The 26167-nt window shown below is 48.4% G+C and overlaps 1 protein-coding gene across 4 annotated transcripts in view; it reads right to left on the bottom strand.

Moving 5' to 3' along the window:
• Positions 1-26167, bottom strand: part of SEPTIN12 (septin 12) — a 74099-nt gene that overhangs the window by 18231 nt on the left and 29701 nt on the right. For 2 of the 4 annotated variants that reach the window (XM_053364426.1, XM_053364427.1), the window contains 2 exons: positions 6999-7187; positions 1086-1214 (listed from right to left, as the gene is read on the bottom strand). In XM_053364426.1, coding sequence (XP_053220401.1) covers positions 1086-1214; positions 6999-7187 — 318 coding nt within the window. Of the gene's footprint in view, positions 1-1085; positions 1215-6998; positions 7188-20397; positions 20487-23127; positions 23328-26167 lie in introns of those variants that run through there. The other 2 variants (XM_053364428.1, XM_053364429.1) reach the window with 2 other exon arrangements.

Here is a 26167-nt window from a genome sequence, read left to right as displayed (position 1 = left end):
GAACAGCTTAGTTTATGAACAACTTGAATTAAGAACGCTGCAAACCTGGAAGTACGTGTTTTGGTTTGTGAACTCTGCCTTGGAATGTTTCGCTTCCTGCTGAGTGTGTTCCATTTGTAAATTGAGTCCCCCGCTGCTATGGGAAAGCACACCTTGGTTTAAGAACGCTTTGGTTTAAGAATGGACTTCCGGAACGGATTAAGTTTGTAAACCAAGGTGCCACTGTACTGTGCCTAAGATTTCAGATTAAAAGTGCCACTGCGGGAAGGAAAGGAGGATCTTTTTCTGCCTCCCCACTTCCAGCCACTCTCTGAAGACTGGAGAGGAGACCCTCTTAAGAATATTAGGGGGGTGGGCAGGGGAAGTATGGCTTTGTGTTTTGCAGGCTTAAGATGAGGACTAGACCATGTGAAAAATGAACATAATATTTTAGCTGCAGTTCATTCATTTTCAGTTTGTATTCTTGTTTTAAAAAAGCGCACCTAGACATTCCGTTGTTGTGCCCATAACCTTGGTTTAAGGTGCCATTTAGCTCCTAGTTTTCATCTCTCAGTTTCTAACACTATCTGGCCCTCAAAAACAAGTGATTTTGCTAGGCTGGAACGTGTCCTTGAACCCTGAGAGTTATTCTTGCTTGCCTCAATGGAGGACAGAGAAGGGGGAGTGTGAAATGTGAACTAGCCTAGTGTAAAAAAAGGTAAAAAATTATGGGAATGAGGGCTGATAGTAGGACAAAAGGAGCCACACTAGGTAAATAATGAGTTTATTAGGATTGTGGCTGGCAAGTACAGGAGAGAAGGGGAAGCAGATGTTTCCCTCAGAACACTGTAAGTGCAAAAGAGGAGGCAGCGTGGTGTACTGGTCACAGTGTCGGACTAGGAACTGGGAGACCAGGGTTCAAATCCACACTCAGCCATGAAGCTCACTGCATGATCTTGAGCCAGTCACACACTCTCAGCCTACTTCACAGGGTCGTTGGGAGGATAAAATGGGAAGGGGGAGATTCTTGTATGCTGGCTTGAGTTCCTTGGAAGGGAGGTGCGACATAAATGTAATAACAATAATAATTCTGCCAGGGTCCTCACCGCGAGTGACAGAGAGCAGCTGCAAGGTCTTGGGAATGCATTCCTCGTAACCGGAGCCTGTCGGTTTCCGGCTGACCTTGGATTTGAAGAGCGTGTTCACCATGGTGGACTTGCCGAGGCCGCTTTGACCTGCGGGTAAAAGGGGAGAGGAAGAGATGGCTGTGAAACCAAACCTAATACATTGGCAGCCTTCAGATCTCGGAAGGGCTCTTACACGGGAGAAGATGGAACAAGCATGTTCTTCATTGCTCCAGGGAGGCAGGATTAGAGCAGAGATGGCTAAGAGACCAAGTTCAGTGAAATGAGAGACCCTTATTCCCCTCCCAGAGCAACAATCCCCCAGAAACTCTGGAAATTGTAGCTCTCTGAGGGGAACAGAGGAGTCTCCTTACAACTCTCAGCTCCCTTAACAAACTACAGCTCCCATAATTCTTTGGGGGAAGCCCTGGTGGCATCATACGGCTTTAAATGTTTGGCGTGGGTGTGGCCTTGCTTGTCTTGGGCTCTGGCTCCACCTAGTGTTGGTCTCCCTGCCGTCTGCCCTACAAGTCTCAACTGGCACATTTCAAGGGCAAGGAGCCACAGGGATGAACAGAAAACTGTAAACTATGGGGCACAATCCCACCTGGCCAGGAACCCAGGGAGACCTCCTTGGAGGAAGACCCATGAGAAGAACCTGGGTACCAGGAAAAACCTGCTGCAGGCCTAAGGTAACTTGGAGTACTTTGGCCAACCTGGTGCCCTCCAGATGTTGTTGGACTACAACTCCCATAATCCCTTGCCATTGGTCATGCTGGCTGGGGCTAATCAGATGGAGTCCAGCATCTGGAGTGCCACAACTTGACGGACACTAGTCTAATGGGCATCTTGTCTGCCCCCCTGATGACACCTTCAAATACATACCAAAACCCTGATATGTCTTTGTTATGTACTGAAGTTCTCACCCTGGGCAAGCAGGGGGATACTGTAGATAGTTATGCAAATGAAGGATCGAAAGTGACGTTCAGTGATTGGATAGTTTTAGAAAATGGCAACAGTTACATTGTTCTGGAGCTCTATATAAGCAGGCTGACTGAGCTCCTCAGTCAGTTCTGTTCCAGCTTACAAATAAAGAGCTGCTTTGGAAGAATCGCTGTGTCGTCTGCTATGTCTACCCACAACTTAACAGTCTTGACCCTTGATTTCCGCCATGGCCCCGACTTCAAAAGTTGAAGGAAATTAACAGCGGCAAAAAGCTGGGTCTTCTGCCTCATTCTGTGACCCTGATCCAAATCCCTCATTTCTCCACAGCTGCTTTTGGAGGTCCTGGCTGGCTGAGACTGTGCCCCATAGCTTACAGTTTTCTGTTCATCCCTGTGGCTCCTTGCCTTTGAAATGTGCTGGTTTTATCATCATGTCTTATCACCACCACCATCATCATTCTGTTATTCCATTGCACATATCTGTGTAGGAGGAAGGAAGCTCTGGAATGATGTCAAAACATCTTTCATCAAGTGGAAGGGAAAGGGAGGAGAATCTCCCATTAGTTGGCCTGATGATGGATGCAGTGGAACCCAGAAGCTTGCATACTCTGCAACCAACCTCAGCTGTTCACACCTAAGATGCTAAAATGTTTGGTAAAATGTTACTACAAATGTTTGAGAGCCATCTTTATCCACTATGCATGAAACACAACGGCGTTGCTGGTTTTGTCTCTCTCACTTCTTTTAAGAACCCAAATGTTGACTGGGCCTCTCCTTGTCTCTTGTTTACTTCAAGCTCTCCCCCGAGAGGGCTTATCTGGCTTGATAGGGCTTTCCTCTCCCTGTCACAGGCAGCTCCAATCTGCACCCCCATGCTGCCCCCTCCACAAGCACAAACACACCCCTTTTAAGTTCAAAAATGTCAAACTTCTCCGCACGGAAAAAAAAAGTTTCCCAGGATTGATTGAAACCAGATGTGCAGCCTCCAGAAAGGGTCGGAGGAGTCACAGCTGGAACAGCTTTTTGCTTTCCTGGTCCTCTATTTCAATTGTCCATCGTGGCTGGATTGCTTTGGTACGGCAGGAAGGGCGCTTGGGCAGACGTCCAGCCTTGATGCCCTACTGATGGGGCAAGGACAAGATCAGGACCGAGAGGGGGTGAAGGAAGAGGCTCCCTGTGGCAGAGCATCTCTCAGTTCCCAGCATCTCCACATTAAGACTGGGAGAGACTCTTGTCTGAAACCCTGAAGAGTCACTGCCAGCAAGAGTAGTTCAGAGGTGGGGAACTTTAGCCATTCAGTCTAATTCGGCCGAGCATTGGTCCCAGTTTGGCCCAGGAAGTCACCTCCCAAACCCACGCCCAAGAGCTGCCTCAAGGTGTGCTACTGACTGCCCATTGGCAAGTGTTATGTACTGTTGAATAGGATACAAAATGCAGCAGTCTGACTGGTCCTAGAACAATAGGATTCAGAATGTAGCAGTCTGATTGGTCCTAGAACAATGCAGCAGTATGATTGGTCTGCAGGAGCCACCCAATCCAGCTCCAGATGGAAGTGAATCCACAACCTGATTGGCCTACAGGAGAATTCCGGAATTAGCCAATCACGTGCAGCCCATTGTGTAAATAATGTATATAAAATAGATACTTTGGGGAAACATTCATTCCTCCTCACCACTATGAGCTGAATAAAGAGCATGAAATCCACTCTCCATTGTGTGGATCTTTATTTATTTATTTTGGACATGGTTGTTTCTCATCTACATTTCTCCCACAGATGGAATGGTGGGTCTGGCTCTTAGAAACTTTGCCCTTCTTGGGAGAACTTTTAAATGGACAGGTGTGTTTATTAGGCAGTGCAGCAAACTTTCTTTTCTCTCTCTCTCTCTCTCTCTCTCTCTCTCTCTCCCTCCCTCCCTTCCTTCCTCTCTCTCTCTGCCTAACATTAGGGCCAGTCCTGGGAAAGAGGGTGGCCCAGTGAAATGACTATAAGGTCTTTTAGGCAGCAAAATGTCTTGAGCTGGCCTTGCCTGTTCCCCTGTTTCTGTTAAGTACGGTGGGGTTGGTCAGGGAGGAGATCAGGGAGCCATGATGGAAATCCTCTTTAACCCCTTTCTGACTTTCTGGGGTTTTGATAGCTGTTCCCTGCACAGGTCCACATCTCCTTTTGCAACCCTAAGAATGTGTGTGTGTGTGCGTTTAAAAAAGTTGAAATTCTTAGAAAGTTGGAATCTGCCATTTTTCTGTACTGATTCATGGGACAAATGCCCACAGCCAAGGGGACGTTTCAGGGGTGAATGTGTGTCCTTTCCTCATCCTCTGTGGGATCAAAGAATGAGGCACACCTGTCCTAACTCATGAGCGAGGCATATATTCTTCCTAGCCAACCCCCTCTCTTCTTATCCACTAGGGCCTACAGCCCCTGGCATCTCAGGCCCATCTATTTAGCAAGACAGCCAAGAGCCAAACCCATTTGTCTTGTAGCTGAAGTCCTCCTGGAAAAAAAAAATCTCTCGAAAGAGTCTGTCTCCTTGCACCTGTTCTATCAGTTCCTCCTGGACAGGGAAATCCATGATGGGGATTTATCTGACATCTTGCGTGCTGCAGCATTTGCTCGGCACATCTTCTTCTTTTTCTTTTTTAAAAAAATATCTTATCCCCATAATCCTCCCGACTTTCTTCCCTCGAGGATGTTTCAGGCCCCAAACAAAATCATTCTTCTTATTTGGGATTTGCTTTTTTGGCATCTCCGTACTGGCTTCTGGCTTTTGATCTGGAAATATTTATTGCCGAGTGCATCGCAGGGTTGTGGTGGAAGGTGTGTGTGTGTGTGTCTTTGGAGGAGCGCTCTGGACAAAGCCTTTGTCTGCATGGAGGCCAAGGAGAAGGAATTCCAGGAGGCTGGATGGTGGGAAAGGGCACGAGGTTGCTAGGAAAGAGTTAGAGGGTTTGCACGGCAGGCGAGGAGTCCCAGGGAAAAAAAATACACAAAAAGCCTCAGAGCGTCTCCCCCTCCCCACTAACCCAAAGGACGCTGCAGAACGCCAGCTGCAACACTAAAGGTAGTTCAAAGCTTCCATATTTGAGGGTAGCGACTCATGGCCTCTGGGGTAGCACAATGAAAGGGACTAGCAGCTTCTATGAAGGGAGCCTGACTATGTCCTCTCCAGATTCTGCCCTCCATCCATTTTTAGTGAGTGTATTCTGCAACAAGCCACTTACACAATAATAGTGATAGATTTATACTGGGCCGTGGGGTGTATGGGGTGTTAGGGGAGGGGTAGTACCTCTGGTGGGCAACACGTCGTACTCCTCCTGGGATAGTTTGTCCAACTTTGGTCACCCCACCCAGAACTTAGCTCTTACTTGAAGCTGTCAACATGTGACAGCGGCCACACCCTGGGAGACAGCTTTGACTGGCTGGCCAAACTACGTGAGGGTAGCCGATGGGGCTCAACCTTGCAGGACATCTTTGGGAGAAGACAAGGCCCAGGACTAAACCCTACACAAATACCTGCCAAAGGTATTGCTCTGCTTTCCTTTGGACAACATCAGCAAGGCCAAAAGGGAGCCCAGGGCCTCCATGCATACTGCCCAGGCTTGTGTGCCAGGGAAGTCACTTTGGTGCTGAAAACACAAAGTTCAACTTCACCCCCAGAGGCATACTCCATTGTCTTTCGAGATAGATGGATGCCAACAAAAAAATTATTGTGCATTGTAAGACTCAGAGAAGTGCACATTTTTAAGGAGGGCTGTGTTCTGGTTCACATACCTTTCTGGAACGTGCAAATTAGGTGGGTTCACCTTGAAATGCGAGCTGAATCAAATTTCTTCTGCTCCTTATTCCCAGACAGAGTCCTCTCCCCCCTTTTATCCTCCCCCTGGCTTTCTCCCAAATGCTGGTCTTTTCTTTATTCATCCTTTCACACATGAGCTCAGCTTTACAGCTGCAGGCACTTGGCCTGCCCTTTGCCCAGTTGCATCTCCAGGGACGCCAAATTCTGCCGTGTCAACAGATTTGCTGGGGAGGCCTGGAGACGGTGACCATGACGTGGGCAGAGGAGAAAGACGGTGCCTCCATTTCCTTGCCCACACTCTCCCCTGCTGAGGGGAAACTACGAGCAAACTCAGCCTCCTGAGCTCTCGACACCTGCGATGCTCTAAAAGCCTTCCAGGGGAGGAAGTTCACAACACAGCCTACATCCTGGCGTCAAGAGAGGGTTGGCTGTGGTCCTGTGTTATGTAGCACAGCCCTCTATTTGAAGGCCTCCTGAAATGCTGCCTGGTCCAAGTCTGCCTTAAAGGTCAGGCACTCGAAGAAGAAGAAGAAGAAGAAGAAGAAGAAGAAGAAGAAGAAGAAGAAGAAGAAGAAGAAGAAGAAGAAGAGTTTGGATTTGATATCCCGCTTTATCACTACCCAAAGGAGTCTTAAAGCGGCTAACAATCTCCTTTCCCTTCCTCCCCCACAACAAACACTCTGTGAGGTGAGTGGGGCTGAGAGACTTCAGAGAAGTGTGACTAGCCTAAGGTCACCCAGCAGCTGCATGTGGAGGAGTGGGGAAGCGAACCTGGTTCACCAGATTACGAGTCCACCGCTCTTAACCACTACACCACAAGTCACTTATCCACAGCATCTGGACCACAGACTTAGCAATTGCAAAGGTTCCCTGATCACAGTCTTCCCTGCTAGGATGAAATGCATTGCATTTCTATTTAAAGGGTGATAATTATTTCTAAATATGCACCTCTCTCTCTCTCTCTCTCTCTCTCTCTCTCTCTCTCTCTCTCTCTCTTTGTGTGTGTGTGTTTTAAAGACTTCCAGTGTACAGGGAGGCTCTTCTAAGGAGAATGAAGCTCTGGCATGTATCTCTAGGAATTAAGCCCTGTGTCACCCCCACGCCAGGCCTTCCCATCGGACGAAGCCTGAGGGTGGCCCACAGCACCTGCTACTCACCTACAACCATGATGTTGAATTCGAAGCCGGTCTTCATGGTCTTGATCCGCATCTGGTCCATCACGGCCTCGATCCCCACATAGCCAAAGAGCTTCTGGTCTCCTGTGCTAACGGAAGGGCCATCCCGGGATAGCTGCTCTCTTGCCGGCTGCTCCTCCATGCTCCTCCGCTGAGGCTCAGGGCTACTCTCTGAAAGTGGAAGAGAGAAGGGAAACCTGAACCAGATACTCCAGGTGGGACAGGAGTTCCTCCACGCGACTTACTCTTCCCCTTCTTCTCGATCCGGTTGCCCTGCTGTACTTCTGAGAATGAGTATTGTACGCAGAACAGAAAGTCAGTTTAACTGACCAGACTGCTTTATTTCTCTCAGTCCCTCAAAACAGAGGGGTCCGTGAGCCACCAGTGGTCTGTGAGCTTCATTCAGGGAGTCCATGGCATGTTCACAGCAAATATTCACATTTATTTCTAACTGTATTCCAAATGCTTTCTTTTATTTCCCATATTGTATTTTTTTGCACTACAACGCAAATTGGAATAATAATAACAACAACAATAATTATTTATTAATTATTATCATTATCATTATCATTATCATTATCATTATTATTTATTTATACCCAGCCCATCTGGCTGGGTTTCCCCAGCTACTCTGGGCGGCTTCCAACAAAACACTAAAGTACAATAACCTATTAAACATTAAAAGCTTCCCTAAACAGGGCTGCCTTCAGATGTCTTCTAAAAGTTTGGTAGTTATTTTTCTCTTTGACATCTGATAGGAGGGCGTTCCACAGGGTGGGTGCCACTACCGAGAAGGGCCTCTGCCTGGTTCCCTGTAACTTGGCTTCTCGTAGTGAGGGAACTGCCAGAAGGCCGTGGACCTCAGTGTCCGGGCAGAACAAATACAATGCAAGAAACAAAAGAAGCAACATGGATACAATTAAACATCACACAGCACATTGCAGGCAAATAATAAAGAGGCCCGACAAGACCGCCTGTGTTCCGTATGTGTGTGAGCGCATCTGTGCGGTGTTTGGGAACCACTGTCCTAAAAGAAGCAGGGGTGCAGCTTTCAAGGAGACAGAGAGCCCAACGCTGAGCCTGGGCTGCCTACTCTTCCTATGTTCACCTATGGAACTCAAGGCCACAATACGAGGTGATGGCCGCCAGCTGAAATGCTGTTCAAAGGGATTCGAATTCACGGAGGAGGAGGTTGAGGCTACATGTTGATGGCTGCTGGACACAATGGCAATAGGGAACCTCCATGTTCAGGGGTAGTCTGAATACCCCTCTGAATACCTGAATACCTGCTAGTGGGGAACAACAGCTGGAGAAGGCCTTCTTGCCCTTCTCATGCGCTTCCCAAAAGCATCAGGTTGGCAAGCATAGGAATCAGGGGCGCTGGACTTTGGTCTGTATCCAGCAAGGCTCTTCTTTATATTCTCTCCCCCCTACAAGGTCTGTTTGCAGCATTTGGGACATTTTAGTTTAGAGAAAAGTCTAGTAAGAGGGGACATGACAGAGGCATATAAAATGGCATGAAGGAACGGGTAAAGTTTTTCTCACTCTCTTGTAACACTTGTGGACGTCCAATGAAGCTACATGTTAGAAGATTCAGCATAGACGAAAGAAAGTCCTTCACAGAGCATGTATTGATGGCCACCAACTTGGATGGCTTTAAAAGAGGATTACACAAATTCAGGGAGGAAACAGCTACCAAGAGCTACCAGCCTCTGCTCCAGGGACAGAGGCAAAAATTCTTCTTAATACCAGTTGCTGGAAATCAGAGGAAGGGAGAGGGCTCCTGTGCCCAGGTCCTGCTTTAGAGTTCCCCACAGGCATCTGGGTGGCTTCTGTGAGAACAGGATGCTGGACTAGGTGAGCCATTGGCCTGATCCAACAGGATCTTCTTATGTTCTTTCCCCACCACCTCCAGTACTTAGGTTTGCATGAGACCCGAGGAGAGAGAGCAAATCGTGTTTCAGTTCCACTGATTTCAATGTGTCTGCTCTGAGTAGGCCTAGAATTGGATGCAGTCCCCCTGCTTCTTTTATCTCACTTCCAGAGAACCTCCAAAACTACCAGGGGAACTTTGCAAGGAAGGGATCTCTATTTGCCCCTAGCCATGGGGTGAGGGGGAAAGGCCTTGAGACCACCTGACAACTGCACTGCAGCAGGGCCTCAACCGCAGCCAAGGACACACAATCGCAATGTTCTGGAGTTGGAAAGGACCAAAGGAGTCATCTTCCAGCAATGCAGGAACCTTTTGCCCAACGTGGGGCTTGAACCCACAACCCTAAGATTCAGAGTCTCATGCTCTACTGACTGAGCTAGTATAAACATCTAGCTTAGTGCTGTCTACACTGACTGGCAGAAGCTCTCCAGGACTACTGGGTGATGCTGTAGACCAGGCATAGGCAAACTCAGCCCTCCAGATGTTCTGGGACTCCCATCATCCCTAATCACTGGTCTTGTTAACTAGGGATGATGGGAGTTGTAGTCCCAAAACATCTGGAGGGCCGAGTTTGCCTATGCCTGCCATAGACGGAACCTGGGGCCAGTGTGCAAAATAAAAACACTACCACTGCGCTTCTCTCTAGCAACATAGGAAGCTGCCGTATACTGAGTCAGATCAAGTCTATCTAGCTCAGTATTGTCTATCTAGCTCAGTATTGCTCTCCAAAGTTAAAGGCAGGGATCTCTTCCAGCCCTGCCAGGAGCCCCTAGGGATCGAAACTGGGACCTTCAGCAAATGCTCTACCATGCAGTGATGACATCTTCACTCTACTGAGTCAGACCTTTGCTACAACTAGCTCAATGTTGGTTATGCTAGCCACTCTCCAACCTTTTCAGGCCCACTTTTAGCCCCAAACGTCCATATGGAAAGCCAATTCTTAATTGCTTACCATATCGTTGCACAGTGGTAGTGCTGCTCTTGCGACCCAGTAGTGGATTCTGACTCCAACAGCTAGAGACCAATGGCCTGCCCTGTCAGGCTGTGCTCCCACCCCAGGATTTCAGAAAGGGGTCTGTCTCAGTCCTACCTGGCAACGCCGGGGATTAAGACCTTTGCATGCAAAGCAGATTCTCTCCCATACAGCCGCAGCCCTTCCCTCTGCAGAGTCAAATCCCTGGTCCATCTAGCTTAGTATACTACCTACACAAGCCGGCAGCAGCAATCCAGGGTTACAGGCAGGGCTCTCTCCCAGTCCTACCTGGAGACGCTGGGGATTGAACCTGGGACCTTCCGCATGTAAGGCCGGTGCTCTCCCTCTGAGCTAGGGCCCTTCCCCTGCAGCATGCTCATTGGGAAAGAGACCCAAAAGGGGAAGTGGAGGAATACACACGGCTCTGCAACTTCCCTGGCAACGGCAGAGGCAGACCCTGGGGCTCGGAAGAGAAGCTCAGCAAACAGATTGGAATACGTAGCCAGGAGGTGTCAGTGGTGGGGGGCAGGGAGGGGATCTCCACAGGGCTGTGCAGGGGGCTGGCAGTAAGCCAAGGGGTTTGGGAGCTCTGCCGAGGCAGCATCTTGCAGAGCAAGCGGAGATTTTCTCCCCGACCCCTCCAGGATCAGAGAGAGAGAGCGCTCTCTAGACAAGCAGACCCGCACAGCCTTTCTCAATCTGTGGGTCCCCACATGTTGTTGAACTACAACTCCCATCACCCCTAGCTAGCAAGGCCAGAGCTCAGGGATGATGGGAGTTGTAGTCCAACAACATCTGGGGACCCACAGATTGAGAACCGCTGCGCTAGAAGTTCCTGCACCCTTTATGGGGAAGACACAACTCCAGCTGCAAATTAAAAGCTACACACAGATATATGGGAAATGGGGGGGGGGACAGTGGCCCAGGGGCATAACACGGCCCTTGGTGACCCTCTCTCTGGCCCTTGGGACTCTTCCCATACCCCTTTCCCCCAGGCTGTACCCTTTGCCGGTCTTACTTCATGCCCTCGTTGGGTGTTTACGTTTGCCTGAAAATGTGTCCCTGAACTTGCCAGGATGGAGGATAGGGAGGGAGCATCCATCCCCTCCAACACGTCAAAGGGAAAAACCAGGACACCATCTTCCTGTTTTTTCTTGTGAGAGCACGGCAAGACATTTTGCCTCAAAAAAGGTGTTTTTTTTCCGGGGGAAATCACGTGAGATCACAGTGCCTCAAACGGCTGCCGTGCCCTCGCAAGGAAAAATGGGGCGTCCCATTTTTACCGGGACAGTTGAAGGATGCGAGGGAGGTGAGAGTATGTGTAGAAACCAGCCTGCTGTACAAAAGGTAGAATTCGCATTTGTGACTCTGGCTCCTTTTGCCTCTGGCCACATCCACTGCCACCAGCACACGGCCCTCAGAAGGTTGCTGGAAAGGGAACATGGCCCTTTGACTGAAAAGGCTTTCCTGCCCCTAGCCCAGGCCCTGAGATTGTGCGGAGCGTGAGATGGCATTTCTCAGCAGAGCTCACAGGATGGGTGTGAGGGGAAGAAGGAACTGAAGAAAGGAACACGCCGCTTCGCCCTGAAATCTGCACAGCATTTCTCAGCAATTAAAGCACAGCAATGTTTGGGCCAAACTTCCAGGGATGTCGCAAATTTGTCACTAGACTGTCACCAGAGGCAGCTGGGGGGAAACCCATTTAAAACAGAGCTGTGAGGCTGTAGTAGGGTGGGTTTAATGGTCCAGCGGTTCTCAACCTGTGGGTCCCCAGATGTTGTTGGACTACAACTCCCATCATCCCTGAGCTCTGGCCTTGCTAGCTAGGAGTGATGGGAGTTGTAGTTCAACAACATCTTGGGACCCACAGTTGAGAAAGACTGGTTTAACCCTGTCCCCTCTGTGCTGACTCCCTGATTTGAATACAGCTGCTATTAATATTGTACCTGCCTTTCTATAGCTTCTTCAGGGGGATGATTCAAAGTTGGAAAAACAGCACTGGGGGGAGGAGTTAGGTCCTCTCCCCCAGCAAATGGCACTGATCCCACCCCTCCCCACTCCTCTAGCTGCTTTCAATGGAAGAAAAAAACTGTTTCGAGTGCCAATCATCAATCTCCCACATCACATGCATTGAAGCCCGGATAGCTCAGTTGGTGCTGATAATGCCCAGGTTTCAGGTTCAATTCTGGTATGGGACAGCTGCATATTCCTGCATTGTAGTGGGTTGGACGAGAAGATCCTCAGGGTCCCTTCCAACTCTATGATTCTAAGTAGTACTGAACTCTGTCCCTTTAGGAACCCCACCCCCTACATCACCATTCTAGGGTCCTGATCTGGACCGGGTTCCCCTCGCTTAGAAATTTATGGGGCGGGGGGGTGAAGAAGCAGAAGCAGCTTGCACTGCAAAGATGATGCGTAGTTTGGCCGCGAAGCGGTCTGAGCCCCCACTGCCATACATGCGTGCTCATTGGGTACATGACCTTGCAGCCGCTGTTCACGTGGAAAAGACAAAGCGGAAGAGAGGCATTTGTAATGCAGATGAGCATTCTTGGCCAATCGGAGGCTTTCCATTTGCACAACAACCCTGATTATGCACTTGCATTCACAGCAGGTGTAGGGCCCCCTCCCTCCTGCTAACTCTCCCTCCTCAACAAACACATACTCCTCTGTCCTGGCACATGGTACCACAGAGGAATTAAGCTTCTGAATTCCAGTTCCTGAGAACCACAAGCAGACAGAGCACTGTTGCACTTATGTCCTGCTTTTGAGTTTCCCGAAGGCCTCTGGTTGTCCACTGGGAGAAGAGGATGTTGGAATAGATGGGCCTTTGGCCTGATCCATGCAGCAGGGCTCTTCTTGAACCTATATAGTATTCAGCACAACTTCTGACATCCTCACATTCTCTCACTAAAGATGACGCTTTCCCCTCTCCAATAGACAATGCTGAAATCTGCCCCCTCCCACCCCCTTACTCTACAAACAGAGTCTGCCTTGCATGTCTCAAGCAGGGTGTGTCTTAAGAAAACTCAGCATAACCATTTCCCTTAAGAAAAAACACAAATAACCGAGTTTAATCTTGCAACAGAATAGTTACAACTCAAACATATTGAGCAACACTGGATGGGTGGTTAAGAGCTGGGAGGGCAAGAGCGCAGGGGAAGGTCCCTGTTTCAATCCACGGCATCTCCTGTTTGAAGGATCCGATGATTCAAAGGATCAGAGGTGCCCCATAGGCCACTCTCTAACGCCCCCCTCCCTGCTCCCTTGGTCATGAGGTGATGCGTGGAGGGGTCACCTTCTCTTCCCTTGAAAAGGACACAGAGCTGGAGGAGGAAGTTGGGAGAGTGACACTCAATGTGCTTTTCAAAGACTCACAGCTCATCCTTTTCCTCCGCACATGTCTTCGCTTTAAAGCTTTGCGTATACAGTTTTCTTTCTTTCTTTGTCCTGGTGCATTCCCTGCATTTTACAGCTAAATTGGAGCAAATGGCAACCCACAGAAAATTCAATCACTGACTGATCCAATTCTGTGGCAAAAACCAATTTATTTTCAGGGACCCCCCCAAACCCCCATCTTGCTTAGACACAGAGCTTTAAAAGCCAGATCTGTGCTTAGAAATGAGGTACAAAGGGAAGTCTGGGTGAGCTGTCAGATGAATTCTGCTGGATCCTACCTACAACCAAGACCTCTTGGAAAAGTTAAGTGTGCACATACTCTCTCTTTCTCTTTGTGGGGTGGGCAGAGGAAAGGGACACGAGGGGGGTGCCCCTGGCACTTCCTCAAAAATCAAAACATGCCCACAAGCCTAAAAAGCCTGGCAATCCCTGAGGCAGCTGGCTTTGGAGAGTTGCTATCAGTCAGAGGAGTCAGTGCTGTTCTAGGTGGACCGGAGGCCTGCTTCAGAAGAGTGTTCAGACAACCCCACTGCACAAAAGGGGTGGGACTTTATATACTGACATATGTACCTAGATTGGAGCAGCGGGCCTCACCCTCCTGCGTGGTAGAGGTACACGTCTACATCGGTATGTACACATAAACCATCTTCTTAATCACTGTAATCAACTGACAGGTTTCCCAAGGACACATTTAGCATTGCATATAATTTGGCACTTCTGGAGACTCAAAGGGGTGGCTGAAGCCCTGAAAAAGGTCACCCTGGACAACGTGAGCACAAACTAATACCCACCCACAAAAAAATCTCTATAAAGGGGAAATGAGGCCATATGACATAAGAAGAGCCTGCTGGATCAAGCCAATGGCCCATCCTGTTCTCACAGTGGTAATTTCCTTTGGGAAATCCCAGCAGAACCTGAGCACAAGGGTACTATCCCCTGCTGTGATTTCTGGCAACCGGTATTACAGTGGTACCTCGGGATGTGAACAGGATCCGTTCCGGAGCCCCGTTCACACCCTGAATAGAACATGCCCACATAAGACATGACGGTGCGTCTGCGCGTGCGCAGGTCGTGTTTTGCTGCTTCCACGCATGCGTGTGATGTCATTTTGAGCGTCTGCGCATGCGCGAGTGGCGAAACCTGGAAGTAACATGTTCTGTTACTTCTGGGCTGCCACAGAGCGCAACCCAAAAGCGCTCAACCTGAAGCACATTCAACCCGAGGTATGACTGTAATTTATAACTGGTACATGGCTCAGTTGGTTAGAGCATGGTGTTGATAGTGCCCAGGTTGCAGGTTCGATCCCCCTATGGGATAGATGCATATTCCTGTATTAGATGATCCTCAGGATCCATTCTGACTCTACAATTCTATGATTCTATGATGTTAACTATCCAGTTGTTTACCAGGATCTGGTCCCAGAAAAACCAGGACTGCTGCCAGTCAACCAGGGCAATTGCAACACACACTATTTTCCCTTGAAGTTTTGCATGCTATTATTCCTTATCCTCCCCGAACGGAGATGCAAACAGTCTGAATCAACAAGGTTCCTTCTCGCCAACTTCCAGCAGGACAGGCGCTAGTTCAGCTCCTCACCCGCCACTCGCTTGGCCCTTACGGCTGGTTTCCACAGCAGCAGACGACCCAGGCCGAATCCAGTCAGTCCGGTTGTGCGCAGCGGGAAGAAAATAATTCGGCAAGAATGAAAACACGCACGCACACACACACAGCGCACGACTCCGTAGCCAAGTGGAGATGGCAGAGAGCCCTCAAGCTGTCAGTGCCTTGAAGCTTTTCCACAAACAACGGCAAGTTCCAGGGGAAAGGGACCCCTCACACCAACAGCAGCTGGTGCCTGGGGAGGAGGAGGAGGAAGCTTGCCAGAGCTTCATCATCTCAAAGAAAGAAGGAAAGAGAGAGAGGAGAAGGCTCAGTTCTTCTTTTACGGTTTCTGCCCAGAAAGCCTTGCCCCTTAATCCCAGACACGTGTGGTGGTTGCTTGTGGCCACTTAGTGGGAAACTAAAGAAATCCTGCACCCACCAGAAAGTTCATGCAACTTTTGCCAAGGCTGTGTATGCACTGGGTGTGGAAGGATCTGCCCATTTTGGGTCTCCCAGTTTCTCATTTCCACCCCCCGGTCTTCATTTCTGCAGCAATCTGCAAATCTTACTTTGAAGAAAGTTTCCTTGTGGAAGCTCATCAGCATTTCAGCGCAGGTTTCTCTCCCAATATGCACTTTTGACTGATGGCTGTAAGCCATGCATCCTTCTGTGCCATTTTAATTAATATATGTGTTTTTATGCACAGTTTCTCCATATGTATGCATTTTTTTAAATAGATGGGTTGGCTGTGCACTGTGAAATTCAAAGAACTGCAAATTTCAAAGGATGGCTGTGCTTCGGTTCTCATATTGTTTCAGAAAGTGCAGATTTCATAGATTCACCTTTAAATGCAAACTGAAGCCATATTCTCCCCCTTCTTTAGTACACACAATACATTTAAAGCATCTTATTTCCCCCAAAGAATCCTGGGAGCTGTAGTTTACGAGTACTGGGAACTGTAGTTTTGTGAGGGGTAAACTACAGTTACTGTGGTTATTGGGGGTGGAGTCACAGGCTTTAAATGTATGGTGTGTACACAGTAAAAACTTTGGGCATAGAGAGACAGTGGCTGATCCCAGGCAATGGTATGAATGCAGGCAAAAGCACTGCAGGTTTCAGATGCCTAAGCAGGCCTAAGTCTGGTCCGTTCCTGGATGGGATAACTTCCATGATGGAAGAAAGGTAGGAAATAAATGCAATAAAATAATAACAATACTGTTGCCTACACATCTTGCTTTCAGGCTTCCAAGAGGCAGTTGCCTGGCAACATTTGGGAACAGAATGTTAGGCTAGATCAGGGATGGAGAAAGTTGTATTTTTTTAGCCTTTAAGATCATGTTCTGTCACAGGCAACCTTTTGGGGCATCACTTGGCAAAGGGACCCCTGACCATTAGGTCCAGTTGTGGCCGACTCTGGGGTTGCGGCGCTCATCTTGCTTTATTGACCAAGGGAGCTGGCGTACAGCTTCCGGGTCATGTGGCCAGCATGACTAAGCTGCTTCTGGCGAACCAGAGCAGCACACGGAAAAGCCGTTTATCTTCCCGCCGGAGCGGTACCTATTTATCTACTTGCACTTTGACGTGCTTTCAAACTGCTAGGTTGGCAGGAGCAGGGACCGAGCAACGGGAGCTCACCGCATCGCAGGGATTCGAACTGCCAACCTTCTGATCGGCAAGTCCTAGGCTCTGTGGTTTAACACACAGCGCCACCCGCATCCTTGGCAGTGGTAGGTGTGGTCAAAGACAAATATGTTGGAGATGTTATTCTCACATTTAGACAGTAAAATACATTGCAAAAATCAGATATTTCTAGACTCTCTCTCTCTCTCTCTCTCTCTCTCTCTCTCTCTCTCTCCTTTGTGTGCCTCCTCCTCGAGAGGTCTGGAGGGTGGCAACACGAGAACGGGGCCTTCTCTGTAGTGGCTCCCTGTCTGTGGAATGCTCTCCCCAGGGACGTTCGCCTGGTGCCTTCATTATACACCTTTAGGCGCCAGGCAAAAACATTCCTTTTTCACCAGGCCTTTGGTTGATTTGACTGACATCCTATGCCCTTTTAAAATGTGGGGGGTTTTTTGGGAGGGGTTATGGGTTGGTGTTTTTATTTTTATTATGTATTTTGTGGTTTTAACTTTTGATTTTGTTCTGTGGACTGCCCTGAGACCTCTGGATATGGGGCGGTGTATAAAATCAAATAATAATAATAATAAGCAAAAGGGACTTAAGTAGGGCACAGAGAAGGGACAATGAGGGGGTGTGGGGAGAGTTCAGAGGGCCAGTTTGAGAGGCCTTGAGGGCTATGTTTGATACCCCCCCGACCTAAGATTCCTCACTTTTCAATAAGACAAACTTATGGTGTGTTTCAACAGGAATCATCTTGTGTTCCATAAACAACCAGGGCTGACCTGCTCAGGTTCCACTTTCTTAGGGAAATCCACATACCATTTTCCCACCAACAGCAGCTACAAGTCCAGAAGTGAAACAAGGAAGTTTTCCCCAGAGACTTTGGAACTGCTGCTGTTTTTATTTTACTGTTTCATATATATATATATATATATATATATATATATATATATATATATATATATGCAGCATACAGTATGCAATAGAAACGAAATATAAAACATAATATAAAACCACCAAGCACATAATAAAAACAAGGAACAAAACAAAGCATCGGAAATGCAAAGCAGTTGCCATTTCCTTCCGCCCTGATCCTGACAGCGTGTTTAGAATTACGGATGTGGATTTGTAGACCGACAGCATTTCCATCTGGCTTGCAGGTGTCTGGCCTGGGAGGATGCCAGCTGCCTGCAAAAGCACTATATAGAGCCAGGGAAAGTGGACCCTTAGAAGTCCTTATGGCTAAGGGGCCAGCAATCAGGAGCCTGGGAGCTGAATCTATCCACTGAAGGCTGCTCTCTGGCTTCCTGCCGCGCCTTGAGCTATTGGCCCTGGGTGATAAGGAGAGGGAGGCATAGACACAGGAGTGTGACTGCTAAGAGGGTAAGATGCTCTCTTCCTCTTGCTGGTGCACAACCACTTCAAACCCCCCCCCCCGGGTCCTCATTAGTCTATTTGCAGTGGAAGGCTGCAGAACTTTGGCAGAGATCCTTCCTGAGGTTAGTTCCCATACTGCTGCAACAACATATGAACAAAGGAACCACATGGTTGGGGCCAACGGTAACATTCTCACTCAGGCCAGGTGCCAGGTACCATTTGCATGGGAAGGAACCACGTCACTGGCACTGTCCAATGGGTGCTCCGCTCTGGCATAGGAAATACCAGAGTCCCATAGTTGCTCCTACGCTTTGATGAGTTGGCCCCAAGTATTTCCACCACATCCTACCCCAAAGGATGGTTGTGGACCAGACATCTATAGCTCAAAGAACTGTTTTGCCTTTTAAGAAAAACGCAGCCAAATGGATCAAAGGGGAATGGAGCAACTTCTCCCATGAGGAAAGACGACCATGCTTGGGGTGTACAAAATCATTCAATGTGGAGAAAGTGAAAAGGGAGATGTTTTTCTCCCTTTCTCCATAGTATAAGAACTCAGGGACACCGAATGGAGCTGGAGGTTGGAAGATTCAGGACCAGGCAGCCTTTCAGAGGATGCCTTTGAACAGAGGACCATCCTCTGCAAAGCAGGACATGTTTATGCCTGCTTCAGGTAAAGGCAACCTAGTCTGCTTTAAAGATCAGGAGCCCTAAGAAGAAAAGACTGGCTGGAGGACACAGACATAAGTAAGTAAGAAGAGCCTGGCTGCAGCATCAGGCCAATGGCCCATCTAGTCTAGCATCTTGCACACAGTGGCCAACAAATTCTCCCAGTGGGAAACCTGCAGGCAGGACCTGAGGGCAACAGCAACTCTTCCCACTTGTAATCTCAAGCAACTGGTATTCAGAGATTGAGGGGGGGGGGCATTGGGTGAACAGCAAGACTGAGCAGGTTAACCCCCATCCACACCCTTCCTCACTAAGTTGAGATATACAGTGGTACTGTCAGGTGCCATAAGAAAGCGGCAGAGATAGCACAGGATAGTATGCACCCCGGAAATGATCTCTTTCAGCTTCTGCCTTCTGGAAGAAGGTATAGGGTTATAAAGGCCAGGACTAGCCGCCTGAGAAACAGTTTTTACGCAAATGCAATTCTGGTTCTAAACACAGCATAAGGGGTCTCTATAGTATAGTGTATTTTAAAATGGGGTTTCAGAGTTTTTAGGGGGTTTTGAATGTTTTATGTAGTTTTTCAATTTCATTGTTCTGCATGGGACAATGACAATAAAGATATCGTATCGTATTGTACCTTGGGTTACATACGCTTCAGGTTACAGACTCCTCTAACCCAGAAATAGTACCTCGGGTTAAGAACTTTGTTTCAGGATGAGAACAGAAATCATGCTCTGGCGGCGCAGCGGCAGCAGGAGGCCCCATTAGCTAAAGTGGTGCTTCAGGTTAAGAACAGTTTCAGGTTAAGAACGGACCTCCAGAACGAATTAAGTACTTAACCTGAGGTACCACTGTATTTTATTTCTGGTCAAATTGTAAATGATAATACAGTAATTATTTCTAAAATTGCATCTATCTCTATAGATGAGCACATGCATGTTTCATGGTCCTCCTTCGTCCTCTTTTTCAACAACAAATAGAATGAATGAATGAATGAACATGCATGGAACCCTCCTCATGCCCTGTGCAGTCAGCTGATGTCAGCACCCCTCAGATATGTAAGGGCCTTCCCCCACTTTATATATTCACTTACATTTTTATTCCACCATTCTGGTCACACTGCCTTGGCGAGCTCGCAAGGCTCTGAAAAGAGGGTGGGGAAACCCATGGCTCTTCCATAGGTTCTGGAACTACAACTCCCATCATGCTGACTGGGGCTGTTGTAGTCCAGTAGCATCTGGAGGACCACAGGTTCATCATCCCTTCTCTCTAACATATGAAAATGCAATTACAACCTGTGCACAAACAACAAAATTTAAGAGGTTTCTGCCCTGACTACAGCAAAATTCCTTGAATGGATAAGGCCACAGCTAAGTGGGAAAACATCTGCTTTGCATGCAGAAGGTCCTAGGTTCACTCCCAGGCATCTCCAGGCAGGGCTGGAAGAGACACCTGCCTGAAACCCAGGAATGCTGCTGCCAGTCAGTGTAGACAATATTAAGCTAGGTGGACCACTGGTCTGATTCAGTATAAGACAGCTTCCTAAGTTCCAAACGACAGATTTGGAAGAGTTGTCCAGAACTGTGCACCTGCCCACTGCCTCAGATGCCACCACCTGTTTCCTTCTGGTAAAGAAATGAGGCCTGCCTTCGTCTTGGCTGCCATTCCATAAGGGCAGCTTAGTAGAACTTCCCGGCTTGTGGCTCACCCACGATGCTGCCAATTGTAAGGGCCAAAACAGCTACCCTAGCTGCTAATCTGGCACTCTTGACGTCTGAGCTGTGTCACCTGCCCAGGCTCAGTGTACTCACCTGTGCTCTAAAGAGGGGGTCCAGCTCTTGCCAGGAAGGATGGAGTGGGAGCTGGAGGTACTTGGGCTGGTCCAAGAATTGCCCTGGCAACACTGGAATTCTCTGCTACGGGAGGACCAAGAACATCAACTGCCTCAGGAATTCCTAACTGAAGGAGAAGAAACTCCTTTGCCCAAGACTCAAGACTCAGGGTACACTCAGACATGGGGAATATTTATTTAGTTTTCTTGATTACAATGCAAGCACTTCTGTCCTGTTTTCCAACCATCCTTACACACTGCAGCACTCGCCACTGTTTGACCAATAAACTGGCAAGACACACTCAATTTCATTCACGCCAAGCGTGCGTGGTGTGGCACAACAACAAACGTCGCTGGACAACATTGCTACTCCCCATTTTTTCCACACATGTCTGCGGCTCTTCTCCCATGAATACAGCAGGAAATAACTGCATGCCGGTACACTGCCCCAATTTCGCCACTTCATACCTGCAATTTTCTGGGTTAAAGGGGTTGCAAATGGATTTCCCCCGGAAGCAATTAACAAGGAAATGAGCACTAAGCTTCCACGAGATTTTCCGCTAGATTTCTGCAAGTGGCTTTCACTTTGTGCAAAAGCTCAAATGTAATGCACAATTTAAGCTTAAGAAATGCCAGGGAAACAGAATAAACTGTCACGGGGAGGCAAGCCTTATTCTCTCAGCATCCCTTTGGCTAACTATTCCTAAATGTGATTTACATGTGTAACATCACCAAACCAATGGAGCCCACCAGTCATATGTTTTGTGGCTTGAAAGCCAAAGGAAACCCCCAGTTTTTGTAGCCAGAGGCAGGCAGCCAATGCAGGATTGCTGTTGTCCTCAACTATCAATCAATTAAATGTGTTAGCCACCTAGCACAGGATAGGGTCTAGGCCAGGAGTGGGGAACATTTTTTTTCCATCCCAAGGGCCACATACCTCTCTATGCAACTTTCTTAGGGCCACATGCCAGTCATGGGTGGGGCCAGGTGCAAAAGTGGGCGGAGCAACAAATGCAAATCTTACCTTTGTGCAGTAGGCTAGCAGATTCCATGTACACTTGCACACCCCTATCCAGGCAAGCAGGTGCCATCATCACATTTAAAACCACTATGGTGCCATTTTAAACCATCATGGCTTCCCCCAAGAATTCTGGGAGCTGTAGTTTCTTAAGAGTGCTGACAGTTATTAGGAGAACTCTCTAGCCCCTTCCCAGAGCTACAGTTGGCAGAGCACTTTAACAATCAATTCCTCTTTGAGAATTGTAGCTCTGTGAGGGGACTAGGGGTTTCCTAACAGCTTCCAGCAAACTTGAACAAACTACAACTCCCAGAATTCTTTGTGGGAAGCTATGGCTGTTTAAAGTGGTATCACAGCTGTTAAGTGTGCATTGACTGAGTGGGAAAGAACCAAAATGTTAAACCATTTTAAACAAGGAGGGGACAAAATATTTGACGGTAGGGTAGGGATGGGGAACCTGTGCCCCTCCTCCGATGTTATTTTCTTTGATCTGGGGAGCATTCCATTCTAAAATTAAAAATCCCTCCATAAAGAAACTGGGGCTGTATATACACCATACATTTAAAGCACATTTACAGAACATCCCTGCCAACACCAAAGAATCCTGGGAATTCTAGATTGGTAGCGGTGCTGGGAACGATAGCTTTGTGAGGAGGTAAGCTACAATTCCCAAGATTCTTTTTTAGGGATGTGTGTGTGTGTGTGCTTTCAATGTATGGTGCTGATACAGAATCCTACACTTAGAAACCTTCCCCCGACACACACATTTTGCATGTGGCTGTAACGTTGCAGAAGGTCGCATCTCAAGATTTGGATCTGAAAGCGACAGGGTTCCAAGGCCACCTCCTCAGCCACCAACTCGCTGTGTGGTTTGCAGCAAGTGACTCTCTCCAAGCTTTTGTTCTCCAACTGCTCAAGGAGGAGAGCACCCTGCCACCTCGCTGTGCACACTAGCAAGGACAAACAGAAACAGCAAAAACTTGCCCACGATTTTTTAAAAAGGACTATATAAATGGTGTGTGTGTGTGTGTGTGTGTGTGTGTGTGTGTGTGAGAGAGAGAGAGAGAGAGAGAGAGAGAGAGAGAGAGAGAGAGAGAGAACTGAAGACCTGTGACTGCCCAGCAGGAGAGAGAGATGGAGAAAAACACCACAGCTGAAAGAGAGGACTGGCTTTTCCAGAAGAGCTACACACCCACCCAGCCCTTGCACTGCCTGCAACATACAGATGGGGGAAGCGAGTTGCTCTGCAGTTTAAACCGTGATCACTGAAGGGGAAAGGATGTCCAGGGATGTGCGATGGCCTCTGTCAGGGCGCCTGCACCCTGGAATCAGAATACCACCCAAAAAACCCTTCCAGCTGAGCCTGAGCATCACGGCACATGCTGCATCCCTGCTTTCTGGTCCCCAAGGATGCAGGCGAGGACCGCATTGAGATGCTCACAAGGGCTTCACAGGTCCCATGATGGCCATGCAACTGCAGACACACCCACCCCCCTGGATGGTTCCTGAGAGGAGACCCATCTTGCCTCCTGGAGCGCCAAGCTGCCACCGAAAAAGCAGGGACCTTGGGAGACAAAGGAGAAGCAGGCATTTGTCCTCAAGCGCCTCGAGTTCTTTGTCTGCCAGGTCTCAGCCCCCCGCCTTCCTTCACAGAGGCCCCTCCAAAAGCACACCCATTGCCCGGCTTCCTACCTCCTCTCTATCAGCCCAGAAGAAGGCTGCAGGGACTCCAGCGAAGGGTCCCCCCTCTGCTCCCCAATTCCATAAGCAGAGCGCCCAGGATCTGCACCTCTTTTTCCTCCTCCTTTGCCTTCAGCTCCCAATCATCCTCATGCTTGTCAGAGCCAGAGAAGGAGTCCCCTCCCCTCTGTCAGCTCCCCTATTGGGATCAAACAAGAGCGGGAGCCAGGCTGCCTGGAACACATGACCAGAATGGTAATCATCCTTCCTGCTCCCCCCCTCCCCTTTCCTGGGATCCCCGCTCTCATTCAAGGAGAACAAGCCCTTGCAGGATGTCTGCCCATTTGTGTGGGCATATAATTGGTGCAAGCCAGCCTGTCTCCTCGTTTGCATTTTGAAGAAAAGGGAAAGGAAAAGAATCAGCCCAGATGATCATTATGTTGTTCTTGTTGCCCTGGCCCACTTTTAGGTGAAGAAAGGGCTGGGGGAGGTCTGCCCACAAGCATTATGCGGGAGGTGCCAAGGCTCACATTGCAATGTGCTTTGTGGCTCTCTTGTGCATGTGTTTTTTTTAAAAAAATCAAATGCATTTTATCCACTGTGTGCCATTTTTTTGGAAAAATAAATTATGAAAACACGATCGCAGAAAATCTGCAATTGTGCATGTTGAATAAGCTGGTTCTGCAACTGCATTTTATTATTATTTCAAAACAATGAATCCCTTGTGTGTTTTGAATATTTTGTTGGGAGCTGCCCAGAAGGGGCTGGAGCAACCCAGTTAGACGGGCGGCATATAAATAATAAAACTATTATTACTACTAATAATCAGCCCTGAAATGAGATGGGAGGAGAACACTGAAAACACTGGATGGGAACAATTTGATGAAGATGCTATAAAGATTCTCTGCAAGGAGACAAAGAGGATGACAATTCCAGAGGGGAGAAAAGTACTGTCAGAGTTCAAGGATCCAGCAGACAGAAATATTAAAGGGAAGGGGCAAAGCAGGGCCAGCGAGGAGAATGGTCTGGAGAGAGGATTTGTGACTGTGTATGTGTGGTGGGGAGAGTCCCGAGGGCCACATAGAGAGGTTTGGAGGGCCACATTTGATCTCTGGAACTAAGCCCCGCCCCCAGCCCTACACCCTCTTGCAATTAAGCCCAAAGTGTGCATAACTGAAGCAAATCACCTATTATTCCCTACCCACACCTGCCTGCATTCCCCCTACCACGCTTTGTCATTTTCAGACTGAAGGCTCCTTGGGGCAGGGACCTGCCGTACCTGTCCTTTGTAGCGCCACAAAGTCGATGGTGCTGTGTAAATGAGACTAATCCTGCTCCTGCTTCCTCCGGAGGCAGAAGCTGCGAGAGTGACTCTGGCAGCCACCTCTTGTGGCAATCTGTAGAGCTGGCCCCTCAGTGGGAGCCAAGAGTCATCCCAAGAGGGAAATACACCCAGGCTCCCCCCCCCCCGCTTTCCGTGGGCAGGGCGCAAGTCACAAGGAGCTTCCTGCCTTGCGGTTTCTTTTTCCTATTGCGAGTGCTGAGCTGCATCTTGCTAGAAGCACGCGAGAACAGAGAGAACATAGGGGGGAAGGGGGCGCTCCAAGGAGGTCCTCAAGGAGGAGAAGGCTATTCATGGCCGCTAGCCACAATAGCCACATTCCACCTCCACTGTCAGAACCAGGATGCCTCTAAATGCCATTGGCCAGGAGTCACAAGTGGGCAGACCGCTGCCAAGCCCTTCTTGTGGTCTTCTCATAGGACATGTCAAGAGCAGGATGCTGGACTTGATGGGCTACTGGGTTGACCCAGCAGGCTCTTATTGCACCAAGTGGGAGCCCTACTGGTTTGCCGAAGTTGGTGGGCAAATGCTTAGGAGGGCAAAATTATGCATCATGTGGACATTGTGGACTGAGCAAAGTTTCTTTCTCCCTTGCTCATGGTCCTGGAACTCGGGGTTATCCAATGAAGCTGAATTTTGGAAGATTTGGCGAAAGGCTTCTTCCCACATATGGAATTTGCTCCCACAAGAGGCAGTGATGGGCACTAACTTGGGTGCCTTTAAAAGAGGATTGGACACATTCATCAGTGGCTCCTAGCCCTGGGGGCTAAATGTTCTACCTCCACTGCTGGAGGCAGCAAGCCTCTGAATGCCAGTTGCTGGAAACCAAAGGAGGGGAGAGTTCTGCTTCCCTCAAGTCCTGCCTGGGAGCTTCCTGTGTGCATCTCATTAGTCACAGGACGTTGAAGCCTGATCCTGCAAGAAACTTCTTATGCTCTTAGACCAGGGGTAGGCAAACTAAGACCCAGGGGCCGGATGCAACCCAATCGCCTTCTCAATCCGGCCCGTGGACAGTCTGGGAATCAGCACAGGAATTCATTCATTATTCCTGGGGGCACAGGAATTCATTCATTATTCCCCCCCCAAATACAGTTCGGCCCCCCACATAGTCTGAGGGATGGTGGACCGGCTCATGGCTGAAAAAGGTTGCTGACCTCTGTCTTTGACCCAATACCATGGGCATCTACGGGAGGCAGCAAGTGTGTGTGTGGGGGGCAGTCTGAGTAAACCATAATTATATTTTTAAGAGTTAAGCTGTTAACGTTATTAGAACCTAATAATAATAATAATGGCAGGATGGCGGGATTTAAATAACCATTCGCATCATTAGCATTAGAAAATGTGTGGAAAATAGAGAAATAGGATGGTGTATTTTATTTTTATGTTTTAAGGTTTTACGTTTTACGGGTTTAAGTTTTGATGTTGTTATTAGTATTATTTTCTTTTAGGAAGCAGCAAAGTGGGTGAAAGGAGAAACAAACCAGAAATGGAAGTTGGGGGAAGCCCAGAAGGGGAGGGAGGGAGGAATTTATAGAAAATGTTATGGATATGAGATGTATGTAATGAATGAAAAAGGAAAATGAATAAAAAAAATGAGGCAAAATGTGCAAGCACTCTCCTCAATTTTTGATTTTTTTAAAATGACAAAACAGCCTGCTCCCACTTCTCAGTGCCTTTAGCCCATGAATGAAGTCAAAGCAACGGCTGACA

The sequence above is a fragment of the Podarcis raffonei genome, chromosome 14 (assembly GCF_027172205.1).
Source record: "Podarcis raffonei isolate rPodRaf1 chromosome 14, rPodRaf1.pri, whole genome shotgun sequence".
Taxonomy (NCBI): domain Eukaryota; kingdom Metazoa; phylum Chordata; class Lepidosauria; order Squamata; family Lacertidae; genus Podarcis; species Podarcis raffonei.
This window is presented reverse-complemented; position numbering and strand designations above follow the sequence as displayed.